Raw genomic sequence first — 11,981 nt, 5'->3', positions numbered from 1 at the left:
TTTCGTTTTTAAGGACCTGGATAAGCTAATTATGTTATTATTGTAATTTTTAGCCACACAAGGCTTTCCTTGTTCGTGTGTTAGCTGAGCACACGGACATTCATGGTCCATTCCGTCACCACCTCATTTTACAATCGCTATAGTTTAAACCAACAATGAATTTTACATGCATTAAATGTTAATCTGCTCCGACAGAAGTATACAAATGAAAACATGGACAAATGAGAAAAACAATCTTTATTAATTCAGACAGAGTACAAACATTAACAACCGAGAGGATGAAATTATATCTTGTCAAAGGTGTAAAAGCACATTACCACTCTAAGACATAAATATCTATTTAGGGTCACATTGTATTAGTAAAACTGCATGAAGGCGGTCAGTTAGTAGCTCTCTCCTTTACATGCACCCAGTTTAAAATCAACACAGATGTGCAGACATACAGCAGGAGTACAGTACACAAGTATTATCTCCAACAGACAAACAAGAAACTGCTGACAACTTTGGGAAACCTTTTTGAAAACACAAAACATTCATAGTCAAATAATCAAAGAATGGGTGATGATGAGGCTGCACCCCCCACCTCCCCAACATCCTATTTCATTCCTCCTGATCTTATTTCTTGATCTCCTCGATCTGCTCCACCTCACTGGATTCATCTACTACCTTCCCGTTGATCATCGTCTGAGTCACCACCTTCACAATCTTCCTGGTGCGAACATCAGGCTCCTCTGCACAGAACACAGGTGAGGTGGGACGAGATGAGGTAATGGGGGAGGTGAGTTTAGAATTAGTGATGTAGAATTAGCATCGATTAGAATACAAACTGAGATGTGAGATGATTAAAAAAAAGAGACTGAAGCGAGACCAAACATTATAAAATATAACGTAACACAGTATAAGATGGAGCAGAAGAGAACTTTTAGATTATTCGTATTGTGTTTATAAATATCTTTTTGTCTGTGTTTTTCCCTCAGTACTTTCACAAGATATATCTAATCTTCCATGCTTCATTTAAAGGACTCTTTTTTTTTTTTTTTGCTGTTCTTCTGTAAAAACAACTTAAATTTCCCTTTGAAAATGTGACTGTCTGATTCACTGTTGTTTTCATCTTTTAATGTTGTGAGTGTGGCGGCGAAGCTCTCGCACCCTCTGGTTGGTGAGTCAGTCGCTGAGGGACGATTTCAACAGCGGGATGAGTCCTTTCCCACCTACATTAGTTGCTATAGGGGCTGAGCTGTAATTGTTTGGAGGTTAGTTAAACTAACATCTGTCCTGGTCTACTTGGGTGTGTTTTCAAAAATATGTCTGTCACAATGTCTCAGACTCACGACAGAATCCGTATAAGGTCCAGCTATTATGCAACGACTGCTTAGTAAATATTTGTGAGCATTTGACGTGATTCTCCTCCATTATTTGAGGTTTAGTCAATCTTCCCTGAAGTAATAAGACGCATTCAAAATGAGCAAATATTCCGCGCTGAGATGTTTTCTGTATAATTCTGTTCTACAGTGCTGTTTTTGTGTCTTTCTGATGTTCTGACACAGAGCTCCTTGTTTTCGTAGCTTAAAGGTAAAAAGAAATACTCACTTTTCAGTGGAGGTGGAATTTCTTTAACTCTGAGGGGCAGAAAGGAAACAGAAAACAGCTGTGATGTCACATAAAAACAATATCAGCATGTTGAGACATTCACTACTTGAGGTACACTGAGTATGAAGCTAGTAAGACTGAGATGCTGTGAAAGGCGGCGAGGGGCGGAATGCTTAACACTCAGGTGGTCTTCAATAGGAGATCAGGTGTTGTTTGAACGGATTCCAGGGCCAGTAACCTTGCTCATAGACCACCTCTGTGGTTACCTTTGACTGTGGCTCGGTAGATCAAGAAATGTTGAGGCTGAAGCCAATTATGGCGGCTCTTCATTCCATCACGTAACCGACTAAATATTCACAAACTGTTGCTAACAGAAGTAAATGAATTCTAAAGCATTTGATCCAAGCCTCTGCAACCAAGACCTCAAGGCTAAAATCTGTTACTACAAGAAAAACTAAATTAATGTGACAAACTCACGGGAGCTGAACTCCATTCAGAAACCAAGTATTTTAAAAGTTGTTCACGAGTTGTTTCGTGGAAAAATGTGAGGGAACCATCAATTCATACTTTTCATGAGTAAGCATCCTAATATTTTTGATTTGGGATCATTTATTTAAAACTTAAGACAGAACCAGGCTAACCGCTTCCTTCCACGTCCATTCTTCATGCTAAGCTAAGAACAACAAGCTTACTTTCAAAATAAAACATGTTTTTTTTAATCAATTTTCTTATCTTAGTTTTGCTAAAAACAATAAAAAAAAGTGAATATGTGTATTTGGCTGTGTTGACTGTTCACTTTTGTTCACATGTTATTGAGTAAATGAAGTTGGGATGATTTTGACAGCTCAAGAATCCTGTTGTCCCCATTTAACCGTTGACTGAACCCCTTTTCTTCATTCCACCGTCAAACTCACGTTTCCTCTCCCTCCAGGAGGCGCCTGTAGGTGGCGATCTCCATTTCCAGGTTCTGCTTGATGCGGAGAAGCTGCTCGTAGTCGGTTTTGTTTCGCTGCATGTCCAGTCTGAGCTGGGACAGGTTCTCCTCCAGCTGAGTCAGGTTGGCCTGCAGCCGCTCCATCTCAGTGGAGTATTTCTGTCCCGTCTCACCCAGGTTTCCCTCCAGCGCTGCTATCTGAGGGGACAGAGAGAGAGAGAGAGGGAATGTTGACCAGCCTCATCCACATGCAACCAGACAAAAAAGTTGATTCATAGTTCTGTGACGCCCCCCAATGTTAACCATCAAAGTACACAGTAAAAAAAAAAACCTCTTGAATTCAAAGTTCTGGCTTTTCAACCTCTGTGCATGTCTTTAGGAGGTGTCTCCTGTCTCTGAAATTACTTCCTAATTCCTCATTAGCAAATAACTGAACTGACAAGGGCTTGGCACATAAAACAAGTACTGGCTTCTCAGAAATGATCAGTGAAACCACTGAAACTCAAGCCTGTATCATTTAGCAACTGAATCCGTGTGCCTGTCTATGACTTATCAGCGTGGGACAGCGTGTTTACTGTCAACACAGGATTAGCAGAGAGAACAACAGAGTGAGTCTTCCCAGACGCTGATGAGATCCAGCAGCACGAAGGTGCACAGATTGTAACTCTGGTCTTCACTGAGCCAGAAGCTTCCAGAGGGACTTTATGTATTATTTACCGGACAAATCCCCTTTAAAAACATCATTTCCTTTCCTTAGGATCATGCATTTACTTTTCAGGTCATCATCTCTAAACCCGAAGGATCCCACCGTGAGATGTTCGCCCTCCGTATGACCTCCTGCAGCCTAGCCGCTCACCTGTTTGTGCAGACTCTCCAGTTCCACCTCCAGGCTCTGCAAGAAGCGCTGCCTGTCGGTCAGCTCGCTCTGGGCTCCTCTCAGGGCCTCATTGCTCTCCTTCACCTCATTCTGCACCGTTTCCAGCTACACACACACACACACACACACACACACACACACACAGGTATATACACACCCGAAAATGACTGATATCTCCTCGGACAGTGCTGTAAATCAAATGTATTAAGCATTGCTGTGAACCAGTCGCTTGTCAAGAGAATGACTCACCTTCTTGTGGTACCACTGCTCTGCATGTTCCTTGTTCTTCTTGACAATGCCCTCATACTGGCTCCTCAGCTCAGACAGAATGGTACCCAGCTCCGGCCCACTGGCTGAGTCCACCTCCACGTTCACCTCATCCCTGGCAATACGAGACTTCATCTGCTCCATTTCCTGCAGGAGGACGAGTTAAATACTCAGTGTTGCTTTCTGAGAGGATGTGTTTATTTTAATAAAAGACTTGGTCACATGGAGCCCTATGAAGTGGCCATAGAGAATTTATAATGGGAAAACAGTTTCACATAATTAATTAAATCTAGGGAACAAATTACATCTTGTGGTCACAAAATAACTAAACTGAGGGAACAAATTATATCTTGTGGTGACAATATATATTTACATGTGAGGCCAGTATAACGCCTCTCTATTACCACTTTAGGGCTCCATTGTGCATCGTAGTTGTGTCTGTTCACAGCATTACATCTGTTCCAACAAGCAGTGTATGGGACAGGCTTCTCGTTCTGTCAGTTTCACTGCAGGGTGGCGGAGAGTATGTGAGAGCATCTACATTATTTAGAAGATCTCCATCAATACCTGATGGAGCAGAGCTCGCCTTACCCCCGGTCCTTTTAGAGCACACACACGGATGTTCTCCTCATTCATGCGTGCCCTCTGGATCTATTTCACTCTCTCTTCATGTGTGACACTGTCTCATGTGCACTAGTGCGATCTGGTTCTACTGCCCTTGATATATTCGTGGATCATTTTTCCATCTGCGGTTTCTCAATAAAATCATAGATTTTGTGCACAGGGGTTTGCGCTGTTGTATTTATTCCCTAAGATTGTATCCGTAGAGATGCTAATTTTCAATCTCAATGGAAAAAACTCACCTATGTATAAAGACAAACCTGCAAATGTAAAATAAGGATGCACTATTGGTTTGTAAAGTCTTACTGTCTCAGTTTTAACTGTAAATTAAAACATAAAAATACTGAGATCTCACTCTAATCTTTGAACATTATTACAGAGGGCTCCAATGGTATTCAGCTCTTGTTAGGGGGAGTAAGAGGAGGTAAGTTTATCTTCCCTCCAGAGGACAGCAGTCAGATCAGCTGACCGGACCAAATGAGCAGGTTTGGGAAACCAGATCTACCTGCTGCTTTTGTCTGCAGTAACCAGAGCAACACCTCTCGCTCTGTTTCTGCCCTAAAGGACCTCCGGGGGCCACCAAATTGGGTCAGTCAGATATCAAGCAGCCTGTTTGTGTGGGCAAGTTTAGAGGGAAATTGAAGATAAGATGTTGAGTGATGGAGACTGCTAAAAAGAGTACCTCCTCGTGGTTTTTCTTGAGGAAGTAAAGTTCTTCTTTCAGGCTGTCCAGATCTCCCCTCAGAGAGGCGATGATGTGCTCGTGGTCGGTCTTGGCTTTCTTCAGCGCAACACAATCTCGCTCCACAGACTGGCACATCACCAGCTCAGTCTCCCACCTTGTAGACATGAATAAACATGCCCGTGTTTAGTGGTCATCACGGTCGTTGTGCGTTAGCAAAATGTAGCCCCTTTTTAAAGGAATATGCCAACTTTTTTAGGGAAACTGGCCCTCCTCTCCAGGGACACGCAAAAAGATAGATACACTTCTCTGTGTGACCAGTTAGCTTAGTGCTATTAATGCTAACGAGTGGGAAGTGTGAGCATACCTCCGTCAAAAGTAATCAAACACTTTGTTCTAAAATGCTCTTCTTCTGCCTTAACATAATGGTGCAGGTTTGTGCATAACATTTACGATGAAATGACTACATCAAACTATTAGATATTTCAATTTTACTATCAGCTCAATAACAGGAACTACTTTCCTGACTGGGGGCATTGATTTAATGTGTAAACCTCAAAACCTTTGCTAGCTTGCTGCTACTATCATCAGGAGGACTACAATCGGGGAAACAGAGTCTGAAGCGGACCTGCTTAATTTCTTTTGACTGAGATGGAGTGTAGTAACACTTCCTGCTACTGCAATTCATAGTGCTAAGCTAACTAGCAGTCAGCAGGTGTCTCAGCTCCTTAATGTGCCACAAGCAAGAGAAGCGCATATATCTTCTTGTCTGTCCCTGGAAAATAAAAGGTAATACTGTATTTGTGTGTGTGTGTGTGTGTGTGTGTGTGTGTGCTGTTAATGTACTTGCGTTTTCATTGACCACTTACTTGATTCTGAAGTCATCAGCAGCTAGTTTAGCATTATCGATCTCTAACATGAGACGGGCATTTTCCAGAGTTCTCTTCCTCACCTGGTAAACATTGACATGCAGCAACAACGTTAAGATAGACAATAAATGACAAGTATGCACATTCAAACCTGTTTCATCTGAATATCCGGCAATATCTCGTTATAGAAGATGTGAAAACCTTTGCCAAACAAGGAAACACATTCCAGCTTCAGGTAAAAAAATAACTATTTCTTTTAAGTGAAAACAAATATTAACCCAAAGATCATCACGTTAGCTCTTGATTAACCTACTCTAGAATAAAGTCACAGAAATACATCTGTCTCATTTTATGTGGGCTGCACAGTGGTGCAGTGGTTAGCACTGTTGCCTCACAGCAAGATTTTTTCAAAGAAAACACACCTTTTCCTGTGTTTGAAGATTGTCTGCACCTATTTCTGTAGCACTTTGAAGTGATGCAATACTGTGTTTATAATTTATGATTGATTTGCACATCATGGTGACGATAGACTGACTAGACTGCCTAAAGACATTTTGTCCATGTAGAGAGAAAGAGAGAGAGATGAGAACCAATCAGTAAAAACGCAATACTCTGTGTCTATCTGTCCGTCTGTCTGTCTCTCTCTGTGAGTCCATCCATCTCAACTGTCTCTCTGTCTGGTCAAAGCTGTTTACCCATCATGGCAATATCAATGTACCTATGTCAATATCTACATATATCTATCTATCTAGCTATCTATCTATCTATCTATCTATCTATACACACACATTATATATATACAGTATATATATATATATATATATATATATATATATGTATATATATAAAACTTTATTTCAGTTTTATTCTGGAATGACTGATCTGTGCATCTATTTATTACTGAAGACCCAATGTTGAATAAAACATGTTCTTAATTAATGTGTCTGTATTTCCTTTAATTCAATGATCTGGATTCAATAATTACAATAATAGCTGGCAAACATTGAACACCGGACCTGCGCGGTGGTGCAGTGGTGCAGTGGTGCAGTGGTGCAGTGGTTAGTACTGTCACCTCACAGTTTGGGGACAGGATCTTTCTGTGTGGAGTCTGCATGTTCTCCCTGTTCCTGTGTGGGTTCTCTCTGGTACTCCAGCTTCCTCCCACAGTCCAAAGACATCAAGAGGGGACGAGGCTGATTGATACTCTAAATTGACCGTAGGTGTGACTGTGAGTGTGAATGGTTGTCCGTCTCTATGTGTTGGTCCTGTGATGGACTGGTGACCTGTCCAGGGTGAACCCCGCCTCTCACCTGAAGGCTGCTGGGATAGGCTCCACCCCCCCACCACCCTTAACAGGATAAGTGGTAGAAAATGAATGGATGGATGATTTAATGTGACTGTTTCATCTTTGCTGATTGACACAATCTCAAATCTGACTGGGGGGGACTCACAGATGAGGACCACAGCAGCATTACAGATACCTGGAGTCTTCAGATCAGTTTAAGAAATTTACAACATGTGGGTCAAACCATAAGAACTGTGTTATGAAGCCAAACAGGAAGGGATATAATATTTTGGCAAGAATAATTCCTGTTATCACCGAATTTTACCTTCATACTCCCCATGCTCCTCTTCACCTTTGATTAAAATTTGTTTCCCGTTGGATTCTCAGTGGCACCAAACCTAGAAGTTAATCATATCTCAGGAACCATAAGTCCAATCAACACTAAGGTTGGTGCAGGAGTTCAATTTCCCAAACTGAGTTTGAAAAGAAAATAATCAGCCCCAAGGCCAATAGGTGCCACTTCCATAGAATGTTAAGCAATAAATTCAGCAATTTTTGTAACTACAAAGAAATACAGTGCAATTTTAAAATGAAAACATTTGTCTGATTCACGTCAGTGTGGTTTTATTGCTTACGGTACCTCTTGCTCAACAGCATGAGCCTGGGCCATCATGGAATCAAGGTCGTGACCTTTAGGAATACGGTCGAGCATCAGCTGCTTGATCTTCATCTCCAGGTCTGCGTTGGAGCGCTCCAGTGAACGCACCTGAGGAAGACAAAGAGCCATTTAAACCCTGAGATAGCATAAACGATCAAAGTTTGTCAGCTCGCTGCTAATACGATCGTTTCCTTGTGGAGTTTAAACAAAGATACACTCATCCCCCTTTTGGCTTCTGACCAAAGTCCTAACAGAGCGCCTCTGTTGTGTGTACCAGACCTTGTCCAGGTAGTTGGCCAGACGGGTGTTGAGACTCTGCATAGCCTCCTTCTCGTTGGTGCTGTTGCCGTGCAGTCCATTAAGCTGAAGGCTGATCGGGCCGTTGAGATCTTGGCTGATGGAAGCTGAGCGGTTGAGCGGGCTGGCTGCTGAGAAAGAGACCGACGCACGCGAACGAGCACGGCCGGTGTCCATCAGGGAACGACTGGAAAAAGATGGCTGGCGGCTCATGGAGTAACCTCTCAATGACATGCTGGAGGCCATGACGAACAGCTTTGAGGGGAGAAGATACACAGTGATGCACAATCATATTAATCCTCCCGAGGGCTCATTTCTTAAATTTTCCTGACAGGTAAAATGCATGACTTCATGTCAGACATGTCGCTACAATTTCGAACAAGTGTAAACGCACTATGAAAGCTCTTCCAGGGCTCTTAAGCAAATGGGTTTTATTCTAGCATGTGGTTAATGGAGGAAAAAGTAGGGCCTAATATTCAAAAATGATGAAAGGGGTCTTTAAAATGAGTGCGCCGCCGGCTAGTGGCCATTCAGACCAACCATCTGCATGTAGGAGACGACTGACTTTGTGGTCAGAGCCTCTTCAGTCCATCCATCTCAGCGCGGTTCAGATTCAGTTCAGTGTTAAATCAAGGAAGAAGAGCCTCTCACCAGGGCTGAGAGCTCACTCACGTCGTCTGTTACTGTGGTAATAAGGTGTATTTTGTATTCAAGAAGAAACTAATAAAAGATTCATAAATAAAAGAGGCAAACAGGGAAGATGGCTCAGATAATATCCTTCCTACAGACTATTTAACCTTCTTTGATGAATTGAAATTCTCTGAAATTCTTTAAATGCAAATATTAATGTCACGTTGTGTAAATACTAATTTAGCCACATTTTATATTAAGTTTTACCTCGTGGACTTCAAACCAACCTACTTGAGGATGTCAGGCATAGTACACTTTTGTTTGTGTGTGCGTGTGTGTGTGTGTGTGTGTGTGTGTGTGTGTGTTGGGGGGGGGGTGTAGATTAGCAGTCAAGGGAACCTCTCTGTCTCTCTCTGTCACCTGATCCTCCCAACACCGTTCCCATAACACTACAAAAGGACCCAGCAGGAGACAGACCGTCCTTGTTCAGATGGCAGATAGAGAAACCTCCGGGAAAATTATGGGGAATATTTCAAGGGAATTCCAATGACACAAGAAGACACTTTGTTCAGTAGGAAATGGACTTTCATTTCTCCTTCTTCTTCTTTTTTGGTACTCATCACACCATTAGTTGACAAATATTGACAGACTTGAACAGGGAAACATTCACTCATTTCTTTTTAAAGATCATTTCAATATGCACTTTTCATTTTTGTAATAAAAACAATGTCAAATAATCAGGAAGCATCATTGTGAGAAACACAGTGCCTTAATAATTAGAATTAAAATGTGCACAAGCAATTCTTAATAGATGCTATTTTACAATATTATGTGATTTGCCAAAAACTGCTGATCCTTAATTAAAAATTAAAAAATAGAATAAAATGAAACATTTACTTACAAGGATTTTCTTTTGATAGAAGCCAGATGAGATCCAGGGGGCTGCAGAAGGTTTTGTGCTGTTGATGCTACAGGTGAGCTTATATGCAGGTGTGCAGGAAGTGGGAGGAGCATGTTTACTGCTGCTGAATACCTTCACAAAGTAGGTGAAGCATTGTGCTTCAGCTTCAGATATTTATGGGTTGGCCTTTTTTTTAAATTCGGGATTGAAATTAACAATCTCCTTTTATTCTGATGAACATCTCAAAGAAATATGAACTTTCTCGGTCAGCTGTCTGGTGCATATTGGGATTTTAGACCCTTCTCATTTGCTGAAAAATAGTTCGCTAAACAGTAAAGAAGAGGGCTAACAAAGGAGACGGATGACCTGAAAGATGCTCACAGAGGGGAATTGAGAAGATGGAAATTTATGGGTTCTTCAGCACGAGCAACCACTTTAATATACATTTCTCTATGATTAATAAATATAGTTTTCACCCCTTTACATCTAAAAACACCTATAAAATACCAATACAGTACATAGCAATACTTGGATCTGCTCTCCATGGGTGTCATGCAGTAGTATTAGAGTATAAGTACACCTTCCACCTCGCAACATCAGTGATGACAGTAAAACACATCCTCTCTTGTGTCTGTGCTACTAAATATCTCATTATCATCTCCCTGTCTTTAATGTCAGTATGAAAGTGGGCGGAGTTTCTACAGCCATCGTGCTGCAACCTGACACCCACCCCCCTTTCCTGTGGGAGATAAAATATTAAATAGTGAGGGAAAGAAGCTTAAAAACCTCAGCATAAATGCGATCAGGATGATTCTGCTGTTTGTGCAGAAAATAATTCTATGTACATACAAACTGCATCCCGTTGCATTCATGTGAGAGTAGTTGAGCTGCAGGGGAAGACTTCAGGCACACAACAAGCTGGTGTCCTTTATTTACTTAACTCATTCACTCGGCTCCTGGTTAGAATATCACATAAGCGTCACTGGGGTTAAATATTTACTTCCATCAACTGACTGCATGCACGGTTTCATCTTCTTTTCCTTTATAGGATCAGAGATACTTTGAACATACAGTTTTTATTTGCTTCCTAAAAACTTTATCCATGCAAATGTCTTAACAATCATGAAAGGATGTGTAATATTCAGAGTGTGTACGTGTGTGTGGGTTTTGCATTTTTTCCGATATTCAAATGTGTTGATAATATACCTGGTTTGCATCCACAATCAGCTTTTTGTTCTTCTTTGGAATGACAAAAAATGTATTCCCGCTGGCCTGCTGTATTTTTATGATGGACACACATCCAAAAATAACTTGCAATAACCATTTTGTATTTCTACAAAAGAGTAACAGAGGCAGGTGAATATTTCATTTGGGGAAAAAAAAGGAATTTTGAGGATCAGCATCAATTTTTTATTTTATTTTGCAAATGAAATTTTGCGAGCACGTGGCCTTTACACTCTTCTATATATTTTAGATATGTTGATATAGTGTAAAATGTGCGATCTATGGCGTAGAGATAAAATAAAACCTAAAAGGCATGATATCTTTTGATAGGAAACTTCTCAAAAAGTGAGTGTGTCTTGGTAAATTGTAAAGCATTTCTTGCATATATTAAAGCGCCTATCGATCCGGTGTCGTAAGGGATTGAGAAGGTAACAGGGGATAATCAGAAATCTACCCAGTCTGACCTGGTTACAACTGTCCTCACTGAATCAGGGTTTTAACCAGTCTTTGACCTGCAGTCTTCCAGCTGTAAGCTATCACCACCATGTGGAGAATTTTAGTAAATACAGGCCAGATGCACGCTGGAGCAGGTCCGACTGTTACCCATAAGAGGGCAGCAACAAACCGCAATGATGTTGCATCCTGTGAGATTTTCCTGATTATCCCAGTTGAATGCCCAAACAGGCTATTTCTTATTTTTTTCAAAGTGCGTGAATATGTGAATCACTTTGCCTTTCAAAAAAACGTCATTAAACATATTCATTTCAAGCAATCGTACATGTATATTCTGAATCAGCAGGTTCCAGCCGCTAAATGATGTTTACACCAGTGAATCCTCAGATTCTGTGTCTATTATAGTTTCACCATTTCATCAGCTGGAAATATTTGAAGTATCTTGTGCATCATTTTATTCAGCTTGACATTGTGTGGTTGCACAGAATGAGTTTGGAACAACCAGTTCACAGCCAGCTGCATATTTATCAGGCAAAGCTTAACAACCATTGTAGCGTTTTGCACCAAAAATGCTGTTAAATATGAAACACACGTCCCTCCATCATGATCCAACTGAACCTCGTCGACTTTCTCTTTTTCCCCTCACTCTCTCCCTTTTGCCCAGAGTTTGGTTGTTAGATAAATAAACAGATG

The 11,981-nt window shown here is 41.1% G+C and overlaps 1 protein-coding gene across 1 annotated transcript; it reads right to left on the bottom strand.

Annotated features, from left to right (window-relative positions):
- Window positions 1-259: 259 nt before the first annotated feature.
- On the bottom strand, window positions 260-9,647 carry LOC147244144 (keratin, type I cytoskeletal 18). The gene is made up of 10 exons (XM_086186773.1): window positions 9,612-9,647; window positions 8,063-8,335; window positions 7,766-7,891; window positions 5,841-5,923; window positions 4,972-5,128; window positions 3,651-3,815; window positions 3,381-3,506; window positions 2,505-2,722; window positions 1,591-1,619; window positions 260-731 (listed from the first exon to the last, which is right to left on the bottom strand). Exons 2-10 carry the CDS (start codon window positions 8,324-8,326, stop codon window positions 616-618), a joined length of 1,284 nt encoding a protein of 427 aa, XP_086042899.1. The 5' UTR covers window positions 8,327-8,335; window positions 9,612-9,647; the 3' UTR covers window positions 260-615.
- Window positions 9,648-11,981: the final 2,334 nt, after the last annotated feature.

The sequence above is a fragment of the Aulostomus chinensis genome, chromosome 19 (genome assembly GCF_037954235.1).
Source record: "Aulostomus chinensis isolate RoL2024-O1b breed Wild chromosome 19, RoL_Achi_v1.0, whole genome shotgun sequence".
Lineage (NCBI taxonomy): Eukaryota > Metazoa > Chordata > Actinopteri > Syngnathiformes > Aulostomidae > Aulostomus > Aulostomus chinensis.
Note: the sequence above shows the minus strand (reverse complement) of the source record. Positions and strands in the feature narration are given on the sequence as shown.